Source organism: Plecotus auritus, assembly GCF_963455305.1.
Source record: "Plecotus auritus genome assembly, chromosome: 6".
NCBI lineage: Eukaryota > Metazoa > Chordata > Mammalia > Chiroptera > Vespertilionidae > Plecotus > Plecotus auritus.
Genome location: NC_137773.1, coordinates 61,258,649 through 61,278,120, shown reverse-complemented (window position 1 = coordinate 61,278,120; position 19,472 = coordinate 61,258,649). Strand labels below are relative to the sequence as shown.

General features: G+C 43.5%; 1 protein-coding gene across 8 annotated transcripts in view; it reads right to left on the bottom strand.

Moving 5' to 3' along the window:
• The window catches only part of TRIM2 (tripartite motif containing 2), a 127,507-nt gene that overhangs the window by 79,033 nt on the left and 29,002 nt on the right, over positions 1–19,472 (bottom strand). Inside the window, exon 1 of one of the 8 annotated variants that reach the window (XM_080673062.1) lies at positions 14,151–14,312. The exons of 5 other annotated variants lie outside the window; for them this stretch is intronic. Coding sequence is in view for 1 of the 3 variants with exons in the window: in XM_080673053.1 (XP_080529179.1) it covers positions 14,151–14,250 (100 nt within the window). In the remaining 2 variants the exon portion in view is untranslated. Of the gene's footprint in view, positions 1–14,150; positions 14,313–19,472 lie in introns of those variants that run through there. 2 more of the 8 variants (XM_080673066.1, XM_080673053.1) reach the window with 2 other exon arrangements.

Here is a 19,472-nt window from a genome sequence, read left to right as displayed (position 1 = left end):
CACAGGTTTTATCTGCTAAGTTCTGGGATTTGACTTTTGTTTGGAAGCTATGGGGACACTCGGAAGGATTTTAAGCAGGTGAGTGATTTGATTAAAACTGTGTTGTAGAAAGATTACTGTGGAAGGCAAATGGAAGGAAGACAGCCTGGGGAGGGAGTGGAGGTGGGGCTGGGACGGACAGGAAAGACTCCAAAGATGGGAAAGAGGTGGGACCTTTAGGATTTGACCCCTGATTACAGGCAGCGGACTGGGGTTGTAGGCTAACACCCAGCTTCTGACTTGGGCAACACTGGGGATGGAGGGTACCATTCACCAAGAAAGAAAAATAAAGGAGGAACAGGTGGGACCAGAGAAATGATGACTTAAGTTTAGACAAGTTGAGCCCGTGATTTTTGTGGGGTATTCAATGCAAGTGTCCCAGCAGGCCAGTCAGTTGGATCTGTAAGGTATTTGGGGCATTATGGGCTAGCTATACAAAATAGGCAGTTGCCCACTTATAAGTAGAAGCAAATACAGGAGTAGAGAAAAACTCACTGAGCTTGCTAGAGCTGTCCTAACACAGTTCCATAAGACGAAGTGGCTTGAACAATAGAAATGTATTGGCTCACCATTCTGGAGGTTGGATATCCAAGTTTAATGTGTCAACAGGAGGGACAGTCTCCCTCTGCCTGCCGCTGGGGAGAGATCTGTTCTAGCACACTCTCTTAGTTCCTTGGCTTATGGCAACATAACCCCAGTCTTCACCTGGCGGTCTCCCTGTGTGTCTGTTCAAATTTCCCCCTTTTTAAGGACATCAATCATATTGGAGTAGGGGCCCACCCTACTGCAGTATGACCTCATTTTAACTAATTCCATCTGCCCTATTTCCATCTCCTATTGGAAATTTCTCTATATCCATCTAAGGTCACATTCTAAGGTAGTGGGGGTTAGGACTTCAACATGAATTTGGGGGATGGGGGACAATTCAACCATAACATTCACAGACTTGCTGTCTCTATGGATTTGCTTATTCTGGACACTTCATATGAATAGAATCATACAGGATGGGCCTTTTGTGTCTGGCTTCTTTCATTTAGCTTTTTTTTTAAGGTTTAACCATATTATAGCATGAATCAGTACTTCATTCGTTTTTATTGCAGAATAATATTCCATTGTTCAGATAGACTACATTTTGCATATCCATTTCATCAGTTCATAAACATATGCACTGTTTTCATTTTGGGGCTAGTATGAATAATGCTCTGAATAAAGTTTTTTGTGGGGACCTATATCCTTCCTATATTTTCATTTCTCTTGGTTACAACTTAGGAGTACAATTGCTAGGTCATATGGTAATTCTATACTTAACATTTTGAGCAACTGCCAGACTCTCTTCCAAAGCAGTTACATCATTTTATACTGCCACCAGCAATGTCTGAGGGTTCTCATTTCCTAGTGGGTGTGAAGTGGCATTTCATTGTGGTTTTGATTTGCATTTCTCTAATGACTAATGATTTTGAACATCTTTTCATGTGCTTATTGGCCACTTGGGTATCTTCTTTGAAGAAATGCCACTTTTTTGATGGTGTCATGATAGATTTTAATAAATTCATTAAAATTTTTTTTATTGATTTTAGAGACAGGAAATGGGAGAGAGGGAGAGAGAGAGAGAAACATTGATGTGAGAGAGAAACATCCCTCATGCACCCCGACCTGAGATCAAATCCACAACTTGGGTATGTGCCCTGAGTAGGAATCCAACCCACCACCTTTCAGTGTATGAGGTGATGCTCCAACCAACTGAGCCACACTGGCCAGGGCTTTAATAAATTCCTTTTATGCTCAAACTAACTAGAGTAGCTTCTGTCATCAGTAGCTAAGAACACTGACAGATGCACTGGGTTCTATTAAATACTATCATTTAAAATTTTTTTTCTATATCAACCTGTCTCATTTCATATCTTTTATTCAATACTAGTGGCTTGGTGCACGGATTCGTGCACATTGAAAGGAAATTAATTAGAAGAAATATTTTAATATTGCTCTTCACCCTTTCTCTATAATAGATGTGTCAGAGATGAAAGAAAATTAGTAAAATCTATATATATATAAAACTAAGATGGTCGCTTAGTTTTTTTATATATAGAGATTTTACTAATTTTAAAATTAGTAAATTTTAAATTTACTAATTGTCCAACTGGTAGCTATGACACGCACTGACCACCAGGGGGCAGATGCTCAACGAATGAGCTGCCCAGCTGCAGTGACTTGGCTGCAGCAGTTCTCAGGTTATGCACCCTGGAACCTGAGAGGAGGGAGCCGGGTTCTGGGGTGTGTCACCCGAGAACTGCTCTCTTGCAATCTGGGACCCCTTGGGGGATGTTGGAGAGGTGGTTTCAGCCTGATCCCCGCAGGCCAAGCTGCCGGAGGGACCTACAGATGTCCTTCAAGCCAAGGCACCACCCCAGGTGTGGCTGGCCAGGGAGGGACTGCAGGAGGTTGGTTCCCTCCTTGCCCAATCCTGCCCCGCCGGCCACCTTCTAATTAATTCCCTTTCACTGTGCACGAATCCATGCACCAGAGCACTAGTGTATATGAACATAGTATATAAATTGATTAGTAAATAAATAATAACATGACATAATAACAACAAAGACATGATATAAAAACAACAAAAACATGCTATAAAAATAACCAAAATCACAATTGACAATGACAGATAGAAACACACGTGTGCGGTTGGCGCCAGCAAGAGCTTTACATGTATCGCACATGCGCAAGTCAACGTTTATTTTTAAATTGCCAGTGCGCGTCATCTGTACCAGCTGGTCGGTCGGATGGTTGGATAGACATATGGTCGGTCACTTAGCCTTTTTTATATATAGATTGCTTTAGAATATTTTTTCCTAAAGCATTTCCTATTCTATTGGAATTCCATCCACATTTCCTGGATGACACAAAGTATCAAAGGCCACCACTAATGCAATTATGAGCACAGCTACCAGCAGCCCTACCACTTATTTCCCATCTCTATCCAGTCCTGACCCAGCACCCTGGCCCTCCTGTGCAATGCCCTCCCTCCCCCCAGACTCTTCCCACTCCGCTCCTCCCTTTCCTGTTATATTGTCAGAGCCACGTGGAATCTTATGAATGAGATCAGTGTCCTATTAAATCTTTGGATCATTTTTAATCATCAGTGCCCAGGACAAGGCTTTGCAAAAACTTGGCACATAATAAGTACACATGAAATTGAATTGAATCTTGTGTCCTATTTCTTTAGTTTTCGCTTTTATTCTAAAATAGTATTTATGCAGTCACTGATTTTAAACTTTCCCTCACATGGCCCTGTTTAGAGGATTAGGGCCTGATATTGGTTTGCAGAGCAAACCTATGGTGTTCAATTTGTAACTGAAAGAATGGAATTCCTTAGGGAATTAATCTCTAGGAGGCTGTGAAATGGTGAAAAAGGTAAGGTTTCGCAGGTAAAGTTCTCAGTACACAGAGAGGAGCTAAAGAGCAATATAGGGGCATTGGGAGTCTAAGGGGCATGCATTTCCTGGCAGAGTTTTCTGGTGGTTAGGCTTCAGGACCACCACCGCTCAGTGCTTTGGGCCTGTTTAGTTTTCATAGGCTTTCTTATCCCGCCTCCTTGCTGCTGTACCTGTGAGACTGAAACTCCTCAGATTAGGAACTACATAAAAGGCCCCCTCTAACCGCTCCCCCCGCCCCCCCGAAAATAGCTGGAAAGAGCCCGTGTTCATTCAGTCACCAATCTGCCCAGTGTTTACTGAGCACACACTTTGTGCAAGGCACCACTCTGGACACAAAGAGGAACAAGTCTCCTTTCCTGTATTAAGGAGCTGGATGACAAATGCGGCAGTCAGGACAAACACAATCAACTATAATCCCAAGTAGAATGGACTTCCAACAAAAGAAGCATAAAAAACGGTCTTGACGACTCAAGGGGAGAAGAAATTGCCCACTTTTTCAAGTAGTAGGAAAGGCTTTATGGAAAAGGTGGGGAAGGAAAGCTAGGCTTTTGGCTTGGAAACTTACTGGTAGGACCTAAGGCATAATTCCTGTTCTCCAGGGGCTCCCCAACTAGTTGGGAAGAAAGTCACACATCCCAGTGGCTGTCATTCAAGACCATGTATGATAAATTGGACCTGAAAGAGTCGCAGAAAAGTGAGTGATCACTTCCGATGAGACTAACTAGGAACGACTTTATGGGAGGGTGGACTTGGGCCCTAACAGATGGAAAGGCTTTATTAAAATGCATATTGTAGGTAAAAAGCAATTAAATGCTCTAGAAAAATCTGGGAAACCCAGTAAAGTATAAACAATAAAACAGAAACCATCTATAGACCCTATAGATAAGTATATTGCCAGATATATATGTTTAATAAATATTTATGATGTAACTAAATGAACAAATGACATTATCATTTATTGTCTTTATTTTTTCTCGTGCATATTTTTACTATGCACACAATTTTGAAAACTGCTTTTAAAAATACATCATATGCACTTTAAATCTGTAAAATATTTGAAAGCACATTATAAACAGCTGAAGAACATTCCATTAATTGTATAACATTTATGCAACCAATTTCCATAGTGCTTACATTTATGTTGTTCCTAAATTTCTAATTATTATAAGTCAAACTTAAATGAAATCGCTAATCACAAATCTTTGTCCACACCTCTACAGTCTTAGCATAGATTCCTGTAAATGAAATGGTCACGTCAAGGTGTGTTAACATTTCCAGGGCTCTCAAGAAAGTAAAACATTGCACAATTACTTTCTAGAGAAGTTGTATCAATTTACATTCCCATTAGCAACGTATTTTAAAATATTAACCTGATAAGGAGAAAATAGTAACTCATTGTTCTTAAGTTTTCTATTTATTTGATCACTAGTGGTGTGGAACATTTTAAATATGATCGTTTCCATCAATATTTCCTTTTAAGTTCCTAGTTCATGATCTTTGTCTACTTATCTTTGGGGGACTTGGAGAGAATCTGCAATTCTTTCAGCCAATCTGAGATCTCCCATAGTTATAACTGTGTGAGCATCCTGCCAGGGTGTGATCTTATTTTTTTTAAGTTACATTATCATTCATTTCTTTCTCTTTCTCTCTCCCTCTACCTCTCTCTCCCCTTCTCTCCCTCTCCCTCCCAACCTTCTTTTCTCTCTCTCTCTCTCTCCACATCTCCCTTCTCTCATTCTCTCTCTCTTTCTCTTTGCCACAATATGGCCCCTAAATACAGCCAACTACTTCATCTGGTGCTCAGAGAAACTGTGGTCTGTTGCAACACTGGAGAGAGAACTGGTTAATAAAATTATTGAAAGACAGTATTTCCAGATGGTCAGGGGCCATGTAGTCCCTGTGACTCTCTTTCTAAGGGCTGCTTTCAGAACGTGACCTCCTCCTGTGCTGTGCCATGCAATGCCAGTGCTCCCCTATGGACTCTCTGAGTCTCTGCTGAAGTGCTTTCCTGCTTCTGAGGGGTCTGTTCCTGCTGAGGCTGGTGTGGCCTTTTCTACACCTTCCCCAGTCCAAACCCTGCCTGTCTCTGATAGGAAGCTCAGACAGTGGCCGTGGATGGTGGCCCTCTTCCTCTGAATGCCACAGTACTTTGTATTTCACTTACAGCCTCCCAGTCTCCCAGGAATTCTGGCCATGGGTGCAGAGCACGCCTCTCCCTCATTACTGCATAACCGCTTTGAGGCGTCTGCATGACTGGGTCTATGTCTTCTTTATGTCTGGATTCCCATAACACAGTTAATAGAAATCCAAAAATGTTTTACAAATTAAAAAATAAAATGTTATTTAATAGAAACACTAGGGGGTGGGGACAAGCTACTTTGAAAGGGTAAATAAAGTTTAATTTTAATTGTACATCAACCCCCCACCCCCCCACCCCCATCCACATTTTTGGCTACCCACAGTCAATCATAGTCTGAAAATATTAAATGGAAAATTTCACCTCACTTCATCTCACCATGTAGGCATTGCATCATCTCATGTTACCACAATACAAAGAGCGAGTACAGTACAACAGATATTTTGAGAGAGAGAGAGTGCATTCACATAAGTTTTATTATAGTATATTGTGGTAATTATTCTATTTTATTCTTTGTTATTGCTGTTAATCTCTTACTGTGACTAAATTATAAATTAAACTTTATCATAGGTATGCCTGTATAGGAAAAAGCAGAGTATATGTAGGTTCGGTACTATTCACAGTTTTAGCACCCACTGGGGGTCTTGGAACATATTCCTTGTGGATAAAGGGGAACTACTGCATTGGTTGTGGTAATGTTATGGACTGAACTGTGTTTTCTCCTCCATTTGATATGTTGAAACCCTGACTCCCATGTTAGGAGTATTTGGGGACAGGGCCTCCAGAAAAGTAACAGGGGTTAAAGGAGGTCATCAGGGTGGGGACCTAGTCCAATAGCATTAGTACCCTTACAAGAAGAGGAAGGCACGCCAGAGTGTTCGCTCTCCTCATCTGCATGCCAGTGAAAAGGTCACGTGAAGACATAGCGAGAAGGCACTGTCTGCCAACCAGAAAGAGAGCTCTCATCAGAACCCAACCATGCAGGCACCGTGACCTTGGACTTCCTGCCTTCAGAACCACAAGAAAATAAATTGCTGTTGTTCAAGCCAACAAGTCTGTGGTATTTTTATGGCAGCCCGTGCTGACTAATACAGTGGTGATGGTAAGATGTTAGGTAGAAATGGAAGAAAGTCCATCTAAACAAAAGAACATTAATACCTCAATCAAAGAACTCACAGACTCTCCGGTTGGGCCTTTAGGGGGCGGCAACTAAAGGAAGAATTAGGAAACATGCCTCCTTTTGTCTCCTCATAAAAAGCACAAGATGCCCTCCTCTTCCACAGCTGCGTTAAGTCCTCTGTGGTAGAGGAATTACAACTGGAATCCAGGGACTCAGAAACTGAATTGGGATTAAACAATTAATTTTAGATCAAATGTAAAGTCAGCAGAGGCAAAAAAAAAAGCACAAAAATAGTATTTCAAAACCATCGGGAGGTTGACGAGGAAACTGCTGCATCATTCCATTATGTTTCTTGGAATGATGCTCTGTGATCCCTCAGGCTGATGCATTAGCCATGGAAAGGCGCTCCTGAGCCTCCAGGGACGTCACTCAGTAGCGGCATCAGGCCATATCACACAGAACCGTGCGTGGCTTCACAACCAAATGCTGAGGAAGAGCACAGGAGGAAGCCAAGGGAGAAAGAGAAGGACGCTCTTGTTCTCAAGTCCTTGCCAAAAACGCAGTCATCCTAACTCTACATATTTTAAATGAGTGTCATGCTTTGGTCCAAGGAAGGTTTTTTTTTGTTTGAAACTTCAAAAGAACAACAATCAAAACAAGCAAAGGACAGTTTTTAAAAAAGAACTGTATTTCTTAGAACTATTGTGATTTAATGTCTTTTCAATTCCTCAATTAGAGATGGAAAAAAAAAAGAACCATGAAAACGTTTCTTTCAAAATTTCCTTTCATCCAACATGTGGAGAAAATATGGTGGCAAGTGAGTCATTTTCTTACTCTCTACCACACATTTCAATGTACCCTGTGCTTAACTTCCAAAATACAGATACCCGTCATATGTTTAAAAAACAGCAACAGTTAGTAAGTATAAATAACAGCAGAAAAGTGCACGAGGCCTGAGGCAACAGTTGGCCGAATTCCCCCAAAGAAAACACACTGGAACACCACCCAGAGATAGCCCATTGCCAGCAACCCAGGTGCCCCCGCCCAAATGTAGTTTCAATTAGATATATTTTGTCATAAAAAGAATATTATTAATGGTAGTAAGTGCCCAAATTAGACCACAGAAGCAAAAGGGCTAATGGATACATTGCCCAGGGGTTAGAGGGCATCTCCATTTGCCAGGGGCTTCTCTCACTTTTAGGTTCCTTAGTCAATTGCACCGTGCTCACGGGACACAAATCAGCATAACCACCCAGTGTTACTGGCAAGTCATTTTGTCAGATGGATCCAGAGCCTTACAAAATTTCTCTATCTTATGCCTTAGTCATTCCAGCTTAAAAATTTTTCCCCAAAGCAGGACCAGTGACGTGGTCATGGATATACATGGAGACCGCACCGAAGAGCAGCAGCTCCGGCGTGGCGCTGCCACTTCTTCCTTGTGCAATCCGGGACAAAGCATTTGACCAACCTCTCTGTGCCTTGGTTTGCTCATCTGTTCAATGGTTGTACGGAGCTTAAGTTGGTCACAATGCACAAAGAACCTGAAATGGTGCCTGTTACACAGTGAGCAATTCCACAAATTGTTAATTATTAGCTATTATTACAAAACATTCATCACTGTATTATTTATAATAGGAAAAATTTTAAAAGAAGTTAAATGATCAGAACTAGGGGGATGAATATGTATACTCTTGTGCATCCTACAAAAGAACGTAATGCCTCCCTGTGGCTATCACACAGTGGTTGGAAAATGCAGGCTCCGGCCCTGGCTGGGTGGCTCAGTTGGTTGGAGCATCGTCCTGTAAACCAAAAAGGTTGTACGTCAGGGCACATACCTAGGTGGTGGGTTTGATCCCCGGTTGGAATGCATATGGGAGGCAATCGATATTCTCTTTCACATCATTGCTTCTCTCTCTCTCTTTCTCTCTCTCCTTTCCTCTCTCTCTAAAAATCAATAGAAACATATCCTTGGGTGAGGATTTAAAAAAAAAGCGGGGGGGTGGGGGGAGCCCAGCCAGCATGGCTCAGTGGCTGAGTGTCGACCTATAAACCAGGAGATCATGGTTCGATTCCTGGTCAGGGCACATGCCCAGGCTGTGGGCTTGATCCCCAGGGTGGGGCGTGCCAGAGGCAGCCAGTCATTGATTCTTTCTCATCACTGATGTTTCTATCTCTCTCTCCTTCTTCTCTGAAATCAATAAAATATATTTAAAAAAGGGAGGGAGGTGGCGGCTCTGGAGCCTGCATGCTAGCCTGACCCTGGCCAGCTGTGCCACCTTGGACATTTTTTTTTTTTAATATATTTTATTGATTTTTTACAGAGAGGAAGGGAGAGGGATAGAGAGTTAGAAACATCGATGAGAGAGAAACATCGATCAGCTGCCTCCTGCACACCTCCCACTGGGGATGTGCCCGTGACCAAGGTACGTGCCCTTGACCGGAATCGAACCCGGGACCTTTCAGTCCACAGGCTGACGCTCTATCCACTGAGCCAAACCGGTTTCGGCTTGGACATTTTTTTTTAACTCTCTACTCTGACTATCAGTTTCCTCATCTGAGAATAGAGAATCATAGTACCTATCTGGAAGGGAGAGCCTGCTCATATAAATGAAGCCCTTAGAACAGTGCCTGGCAAACAGTTGGTGTTTCATCTGGGTTAGTCTCTCTATTTGAAGTTTCAGTGCTGCAGCCTGATGGTCTGGTCATATATCATCGCACGAAGCTTCCCGGTCCCAGGCTGAGAGTGTACATGCCCTGGGAGAAGGCGAAGGAACAAAACCTGAATTCCCATTGGAATCAATAGAGGTAATTACAGACACAAGCCTAGGCCTGGATGCTCCGTGCACAATCGCCTTATGAAGGAACTGGAAAGAGTCGCTCTGCGGGCAGCACCAGAACGAATTGCTTTGATTTAAAGGGGAAAATGAAAGGCCCCCAAACAAAATCTCCCATCACAGCAACAAACAAGTCTTGTCAGAGATAGGAGCTGGGACAGTGTTCCCCATCACTAATCCCCATCCACTTCCCAGCCTGCTGCCCTCTCCACCCCTCCCCCGCTTGTGCTTTTCAGAGACTAGGAAACAGGAAATGGAGGAGCTAGATTTTCATCCACTTGGGGGAGGAGATGTACAGTAACAGCTTCCACAGCAGGAACAGGGAGCTGCTCTGATGTGACCCCCACCCCATGCCTGAAGCTCCGGTGGGGGTGCAGACACAGGCTAGAGACGTGGTCTCCATTCTCAAGGAGCAGGAACCCGGCTGGTATTGGGATGTGTCTCTGACCCCAATTCCAGGAAAGGACAAGGACCAGCGGCCACCAGGCCCTTTGTCCACCCAGCCCTGTCTCACCCCAGCCTCAGGTCCTTCACTGTCCACAGGTCCCCTCTCCCACGGACCCTGCTCCTAAAAAGCCACAGCCAGAAGAACTGGGGGCACCCCCAGGTTTGTGTGCAGGTGGCACTGAGGAGCCCAGTCGCCTGGCCTGTGAGAAAAAGGCAGCCTCACACGGGAGGCCCTCATTCCCTGAATACCCTGCACAGCCGTGGGGAGGGCTGGCAGCTGCCTCTGCCCCCTCCCAGCCCAGCAGTGACAGCTCAGACAGTGGCGCCCTGGATTCATCGCATGGGCCGAGTGTGGGAAGAGAGCTGCCTTTTTCAGGCCTTGTCACTATCTTTCCTCGCCACAGTTCCAACAAGGCGTCTGGGGCTTAGAGGTCGCTGCTACCTTACAGGAGTCTTCCTACATTCTTTCCGCAATGAACCGACACTAATTAGTATTTCTGCTGTCCCCTCCGCAGTGTGCCCAGAACACAGGGAGTATCCAGAAGACACAATACCTACCCTCGCTGAGGGCTTATTTAAGGGGGCCACGTTTTTAAGAAATCACTGATTGTTGCTGTGGTTTTTTTTAATTGTGTGTGTGTGTGTGTGTGTGTGTGTGTGTGTGTGTTAAAAGTGCTTTTAAGAAAATAGAGTCATCCAGTTAGGGGCACTGGTCAAGAATCCTACATTCTGAGAGCCTTAGCTGTCGTTTTTGGTCCCCAGTGATCTGTTAAAGGGATTCTGGCTGTTCCTGGAAATGTGTTTATTGCCTGGGAAGCACTTGCCAGCCACGGAGGGAGCGGGCCTAGCAGATTCCATCGGACTTCTGCCATGGACAGAGGCCCCTCAGCAACATTTTGCTTAAAGCTCCTGTATTCAAAGTCCCCCCCCCCCCCTCCATGTTGCACAGGAATACCTTGGAAAACTCCACGGATTTGAAACTGTCCTGGAAAGCACACAAGTGCTCTTTGTGGTGCATAGTTCTGAGGTCAGGTTACAGCTCCCAAGTTCAGTTTAAACGCTGCTGTGCCCTCTGGGAAGAGCAGGGAAGACTGAAGGAGGAAAAGTGCCACCAGGGCCCTGGTGGGAGCTCGGTTAGGATAGCTTTAGCTCATTAACACATCAAAGAACACAGCGTGGAGGCTGCCTGCCCTGCCCCGGTTTATCGGTTTATCGGGTTGATACCAGGCTTTGAGGGTGCTACAGATTTAAACATCTTCCTCCTGAACACCCCTTAAGGATAGATAGCATTTCCCAAGTTACTTCCAGGGACTGGTGTTAAGAAGCACATCTGATATTTGTAAAGTTAGAGGTTGGCCCTTTGGCTTCTTGCGGTTTCTAGAGTCAACTGGTTGAGACATTTCACTGAAGTTCTCTTTGCACAACAGCTGCAAAATGTGAAATGTGCCGTTCCCTCGGCACCAGCTCGTCAGGTGTGGTACCAGCAGACGCAGGCTGAGAGTGGGGGAATACACGCGGTGGTTAAAGACCCACCTACCAGGAAAAGCTGTCCTTGGAAAGCTGAAAAGGACTGCAGGCGTGATAAGGGGTAGTGTTCCCAGCAGGTGCGGCTTTCCCAGCAGGTGCAGCTTGAGGTGACATGATGCTGATCTAAATGGCTCCCAGGGGCTCCCCAGGGGTTGCAACCCCAGTCTACATTTCTGATTCACTTCCATCTTTTTTGTTGAGTCACCATATAGCAGGGCCAGGAGCCAAAGGCCTCCCCTCAGTTGTCCCTTCCTGGCATTGGGCTCACTGGGGCAAGGCTGTTACTCGTTGGCACTATCACCCATTTCAGGGAAGGGGTTCTGGGCTTTCCTTCTCAGTTGTCAATTATCTTTCTGCAAGAGGTCATATTTTGGTGGCGGTGTCTAGATGGATTCTTGAAAATCTATCCATATGAATGCTAACTCTAATCCACAGGAAATCCTCATCTCATAACACAACGTTAGGCACTGTACACCTTCCTAATGATCCACATTTCAGGTCACTTACTAGCTGTGTGATTTTGTGCAAGTTACTTCACCTCTCTGTGCCCCAGTTCTTTTCTCTGTAAAATGGGGACGATAATTGCACTTACTTCAAAGGGGTTAGTGAGGACTGCCTGAGATAATACAGGTAAAGGCCTGGCACACAATAGGTGCTCAATAAATGATAGCTATTATTACCATTTGTACGTGTCATCGTCATAGCATTTCATCCATCCATGCTTGTTTCTTTGGCTTAATAAGCCAATGAAAACAACCCTCAGTATTTAAAAGCTCTAGGAGAATATTACTTTTTATTGTGAATCTCCTATTTCAGCATTCGTTTATGTAAATTCTGTACCTGAAAATATACTGTAAGTGTCTGAAATTCCAGGAGCCTGGCATGCCCACCATTCTGTAAAAGAAGCTAGGCAAGAGCTGTCTTTGTGTCTTGGGGTCTCCTGGAATTCACCCCATCTTCTCTGTCACCAGGCTTCCTGTTTCTTCTTCCTCATCTTGCCAACACCTGGGGGTGGGTGTTGGTGGGAATGTGAGAATGTGCTGACATGAAAAAACACAGGATTTGTGAGACCTGAGGGAGGTGGAATGATGCACATCTCTATGCCCTTGCTGAGCATCTCCTCCCCTTCTCCCGGGCTCTCAGGCCACTGAAGGAGACCTGGGGCTCACCTAGAAACCCCCTGGTGCTTTCATACAGTGCACCGAAACATTCGTGTTGCTTTCAGTTGGTTAGAACGTCCTCCGATACACCAAGGTTGTGGGTTTGATCCCCATTTAGGACATATATAAGAATCAACCAATGAATGCATAAATAAGTGGAACAGCAAATTGATGTTTCTCTCTCCCTTCCTCTCTCATAAATAAATAAATAAATAAATAAATAATCTTTGAATCTGATTTAATTCTTCCCAACATGTATTGGCTTTAAACATGCTGTCCCTAGATAATACAGACAAATTATGGGGTTTAGGGGAGGAGGGGAAATGTATAAGGCCCTAGAAGTATTAAAGTCCCATGGCTCACTTTTAGCTTCCTCTCAAAATTACACTACACCTCTTCATCCCTATCAAACACAGACGGTGGGTTCATCGATTTCATACCATGAGGCTCATCGGAAAGGAAAGGACAAAATTCTCTGATGCAAGCTGCCATGGGTGATTTTCTGTTTAGCAGGAGGCAGGAATTCCCAAAGCAATTCCCAGGGCTTTAGCTGCTCCATCCCCTCTCCAGGCCCCCTTTGTGGTCCAAATGACAGCACACCCCTCCCTTGCTTTGAGTGTCCCTGGCACTAGAAGAGGTGTCTTACTGGGGCCAAACGGGGCACGATGATAAATCAGGCCCCAAAGGTCTGCTGAACAGTTTCCAGCCCTCACTCATTTACAGAAACCAGAACGAAACCGCATGCGGGCTGGCCAAGTGCATTTCGGGTTTCACCCCAACTCACAGGGTGTCCTCTGGCTCCGCGTCTTCTCTTTCAAATGGTCAAGGACAAAAGCTCTAATCGCCAGGGGCTGTTCCTTCATTCCGGAGCCCCGTCGCAGGTGGCCGTCGGTAATGCCCTTTGAGCACTTTTATGGGGCAGTAAAACTTTACAGCCGGCCAGCTCTAAACCGTCCCCACATTTCTGAATAGAACGATTTACGACACACAAGACTAGTTCCATTTGCCCTTTGAAAATATCAGCGGATATCAGACCCTTTCAAAGGAGGTCTACTGGGCTGCATGGGCTCCCAGCTGGCTTACAGAACCACTCAGAGGCAGGGCACGGCTCCTGCCTGGGCATCGTTACATTAGAAAAGAAAACAGCCTTTGATTGTCACCACATCACTGAAGAAGCCGTGAGCCCTGCCTCTTCCATGTTGTTTTAGTATCAAGCCGGCACCAGATTGAGTCTCTCTCCAAAACTTTTGCTTCCCTGCTCCTTTCTTGCCTGGGTTGACTGGCGATCACTGTGAACTTTGTCAGTAAATCCTAGAGAACTGACCTCCTTCTGTCTTCCGCAGGAAAAAAATTAAAACCAGAAAAAGCCAGTAACTCAATCACAACTCCTAACAGTGCCCTCCGAGGATTAGGCAGTGCCCAGAAGCCTCGGCACACACTCAGGAGCCTCCTTACCTGTGCTCCATAGCGGCCACTCCCGGGCCCCGGAGTCCGGCCCCAGGCTCCTCGGCTGTGGGGACTCAGCTCTCTGCAGCCCACGGACAATTGGGCCCATTATAGTCGTGGGGCTGCCGAGTTAAAGAGTAGCCCTTACAAAAATATAAACAGCTTGTGAGCACAAGCCAAAGGGGCGGGGCCACAGTCTCAGGGACAAAGGGAACCAATGATCCGCCTCCTTAGGCTCTGTTGGCTTAAGATATTGTGTTTCATTCTGAAGTAAGGGGAAGGGAGACTTAGGAGGGAGGGGGGAACCAAAAAGGAAGGGCCAGATCCTTACCTGTGTGGCCCAGCCCCACGAAAGGGGCCCAAATGGGAAACTTGGAATCCCTGCCTGCAGAAGACCAATTTCAAGGCGTTTGAATGCCTCCCACATAATAATATGTATTTTCAAAGCCACGGACATGTGTGTTGTATTAGCCACCTTTGGTCTTCTGGGGTTAATAAACATAGTATTCACTGAGCCACAAAGGACTTCTTCAATCAAAGAACAAAATCAAGGAAGATGCTTTTAGGACACGCTTATTTTGTTGACCATAATATCTGAGGAGAGGCACTCACCACATCTACAGAGAAAATGCTTGATTTGATTGCAACACCTTCCGAACCCAGGGAAATGGGTTTATTTTATTCCCCAAACACAAGTGGCTCATGTTCATTTTTTAAAAGCTCGCTTAACCTGACCATACATATGCACACACAGCTGGAGTCAGGTCAGTGTTATCTGGAAGAAGAGGCCCGTAGTCCTGGCTTTTTCTCTCTCTCCCGAACTTAACTAAGTTCTGCTTTGAAAGCTGCTGTGCCAGCTTAACCTTTCAATGGCCCATGATAATAGCCATGAATCAGAAAATAAACTGTGGCTTTTTTTTTTCTTTATATGATTCCTAAATAATCCACTGAAGTAAAAACAAAGTTAAGAGCTATTTGGTTGATTTGTGGCATTGCATAAATGACGGGTATACAGACTTTGAGAAAAGTATGGTCATTACAATTTGAAATGGTCTCATTATTTATAAAGGGAAGCACAGTAGCCCTGGGGGAGGGGTGCAGGGTGGAGGGGGTCAAAGGGGACATCTTTAATACTTTCCACTGTGGACAAAAGAGGTCACATGCTAACCTGACAAGCTCAGGGAAGGCCTGCATGGCGGTCTTGCAAACTCAGAGACCTAAAGTAACCACCAAGGATGGTCTGAAATTAAACTTTAACTAAAAGCAGTTATGGTGGGTAGTTACATCCTGGTCAACCTTCACCTTAACGGAGCCTGTCTTTTGCATCTGTAATAACATACCCTTGAAATGTCTGGGTAACTTGTAACTTCCCTTTTTCTGGACCCCTTGGGGCACAACCTACTGTGCTGGGTGCCAGGACAGATACCACAGATTCCTTCATTATTTCATTATTATCATGTTAATTGTTCCTGCACCCACCTAAGTATGTGTCTATCATTTTACTTTTTATCCAATCCCAGGAGTCTCCCTCCGCCCCCCTCCCCACTTTGCTTTCTCCCGCCTCTCTAGTCTATCACCAATGGATTTCATGTAACCCACCTACGTCCCTTTCCTTTGATTGCAATCTATAAATACAGATGTAACACGCCATTCTCTGGAGCATTATCTCAATTTGTTGAGGTTCTGCTTCCTGGCATATGTCGACAGTTTGGCTAAATACACTCACAAAAATTCTTTACAGGTTTCAATGTTTTTTTTTTAAAGTTCACACAACAATAAAGATAAATTTTTTAAAAAAGGAAGCACAGCAGCTTGAAATTAACTAGCAGAGAAAAGGTATTAAAATATACTTATTTTCCACAAACTCTGTATCAAGCTCTACTGACATTGAATATAAAATCAATAGCCCAAAGACTCTGTCCTTTCTAATCTATGTTAGTTTTAAAGCACTTATGATTTTGCCACTGATGTTTGATTTGTATTAAAGTAAGATTCCTCTGATAGCTCTTCCAATTGAGGTGGCAAAGGAGCTCTAACATCTGTATGTGCAGCCCTGGCCCAGTAGCTCAGTTGGGTAGAGCATCATCCTGATATGCCAAGGTTGCGGGTTTGATCCTAGTCAAGACACATACAAGACTCAACCAATGAATGCATAAATAAGTGGAACAACAAATTGATGCTTCTCTCTCTATCCCTTCCTTTCTATTTCTCTCTAAAATAATTAATAATAAAAATAGTAATAATGTACAGGTTACCTTCTGGAAAAGGTTGCGTTTTCCTCTAAAGTGTTAAGATCCTGTCATTTAAAAAAAAAGCTATGAGACACCAAATGCATGAACAACCAAAGAAAAAAAATACGTAAATTGGACTTCATCAAAATTGAAAACTTTTGTGCAGCAAAGGGCATTATTAAGTGAAAAGATAACCTATAGAATAGGAGAAATATTTGCAAATCATATATCTGATATCACTAGTATCCAGAATATATAAAGAACTCTTGTAAGTCAACACCAAAGAGACAAACAGCCCAATTTTAAAATGAACAAAGGTCCTGAATAGACATTTCTCCAAAAATGATATACAAATTATCAACAAAAACATGAAAAAATGCTCAATATCATTAGTCATTTAGGAAAATGCAAATCAAAACACAATGAGGTACCACCTCACAACCACTAGAATAGCTATATTAAAAACAGAAAACAGAAAAAAAAAAGTGTTGAGGAGGATGAGGAGAAAAAGGAACGCTTATACAGCTACTGTGGAAACAGTTCTGCAGTTCTTGAAAAAGTCAAACATAGAAGTAGCATATGACCCAGTAATTCCATTCCTGAATAGAAACCCCAAAGAACTGAAAATAGGCACTCAAACAAACACATGTATACTCATGTTCATAGTGGCATCATTCACTTCGGACAAAAGATGAAAACAACATAAATGTCCATCAACAGATAAACAATCGAATAGTATTCAACCATAAAAAGGAATAAAGTACTGCCCTAACCGGTTTGGCTCAGTGGATAGAGTGTCAGCCTGCGGACTCAAGGGTCCCGGGTTCGATTCCGGTCAAAGTCATGTACCTTGGTTGCAGGCACATCCCCAGTAGGGGGTGTGCAGGAGGCAGCTGATCGATGTTTCTCTCTCATCGATGTTTCTAACTCTCTATCCCTCTCCCTTCCTCTCTGTAAAAAACCAATAAAATATATTTTTAAAAAATAAAATAAAAATTTTAAAAAAAGGAATAAAGTACTGAAATATATTACAACATGGTTGAACCTCAAAAACATTATGCTGCCCTAGTCGGCTTGGCTCAGTGGATAGAGCATCAGCCTGTGGATTGAAGGGTCCCAGGTTCGATTCCAGCCAAGGGCACATGCCTGGGTTGCGGGCTCAATCCCCAGTAGGAGGCGTGCAGAAGGCAGCCCATCAATGATTCTCTCTCATCATTGATGTTTCTCTCTCTCCTTCTCCCTTCCTCTCTGAAATCAATAAAGAAATATATTAAAAAACAAACAAACATTATGCTAAGCAAAAGAAGCCAGGCACAATAGGTCACATGTTATATTATTCCATTTATATGAAATATCCGGAATAGACAAATCTGTAGAGACAGAATGCAGATTGGTGGTTGCCATGGACTGGAGGGAGGAGGACAGATGGGAGAAACTGCTTAATGGATGCAGGGCTTTATTTTGGAACTAGATAGAGGTGGTGATTGTGTAACATTGAGAATGTTATATGCTACTGAATTGTTCACTTTAAAATGGTTAATTTTATGGTATGGTTTTTTTTTTTTTTTTTTTTTAAGCTGCAATACTTTCTGGGTTAAACAGAAGCCTTCTTGCAAGGTTACCCCATGTGTTTACTGAAAATTAAAAAAAAAAGATTTATTCAATTCATTCATTCATTCACACAGTATTTATGCATTGTTCGACATCTATTAAGTGCCAGATACCTTGGGGCCCACTTGTACCCCATCCTCTATCAAAGGTGAGAAAGAACAGGACCATCCAGTAGAGAAAGGAAATTGACAAGCAGGGGCAGAGAGTTAATGTTTGGTAACTGGCTGCTACACACTAGATCATCTCATGCTTGATCACATTTACTATTCAAAACCACTTGGAGTGCTGGCGGTAGGAATCATTATTCCCATTTTATAGATACAGAAACTGAGGACCAAAGAAATTAACTTCCCTGAGTCACCCAGCCTGTGAGTAATGAAGCCAAGGTCTTTCTATTCTACTATACTACTCCCTGAGCTAAGGCATGTGGAGAACCGAACACATTGGGGAAAATATGTTTCCCAATGCAAAAGGAAAAATAAATAAATGTATTAAGAAGCATCTTAGATGTCAAAAAGAGCAGTGTGGCTCTCTTTCTAGTGGGATGAGGAAATGAACCAGGAAAAGACCATCATGAACTGTCAAACTTTTACAAGGTTTCATTTTCAGAAAACAGCCATGCTGGAAGCCGATCATTGTAGAAAGCTGTGGACAGGTAATTCGGAGGGCTGGTCAACCTTAATTAAAGCCCCCAGCTGTTAGTCCTAAATTCAATGATTGGAGTTTCCTGGGTGTATCCCATAATCTAAATAAAAGGGATGGCAAGCCAGAGCGAGTAGTAGTTCTCCCACTAGAGTTGGACTACCGCCTGGCCCCCATTTCCCAAATTAATGCTTTTCTAGTCTCTTTTCATTTGTGTGCGGCCTTCTCCAGAACCCAAACCCTGAATGGAACCCTGAATCATGCAGGATGTGAAAGGGGTTTCCACATTTGGCGCCTGACCGCGGGATGTCTGGAGGAGAAGACATTTTTCGCCTAAGAGCAAAGGAAGGAAAAATACACTGAGAAAAGGTGTGGAAAATTCACCGAGAAAAAGGTGAGGGAGGTTCACCGCACGCAAAGCCCACGGACTAACTGCAGAGTCGCGATCTGTAAGTAGGGTGGGAACGTCTTTTTCAGCCAGGCTAATGGGGAAGAATTAGATTATAAAATAATGTGGTTTCTTGTTCAAATTAAAATCTTAATTGGTATTTGGAATTTAAAAACTGTAATAAGTGAAATTCTACTGATGAAACCGTCTCTGGTGCGGAGAAATTCAAAGGTGGCAGGAGAGGGCAAGGTTATCTGTTCTCCCGCAATGAGATTGCTTAAGGTATTGTTTAAAAATTATAAAAGAACTCGCAGGGAAATGCAAATTTTGGCCAAATTGGGTGTTAATTATTGCTTCGGAAAGTGAAAAAGAAGGAAAAAATTTAAGATCTGTCTTTATCTATTAAGCATGAAAAGAAATTCATCCAGATCTGTTGCTGAAACTTCCCCCGAAGTAAGC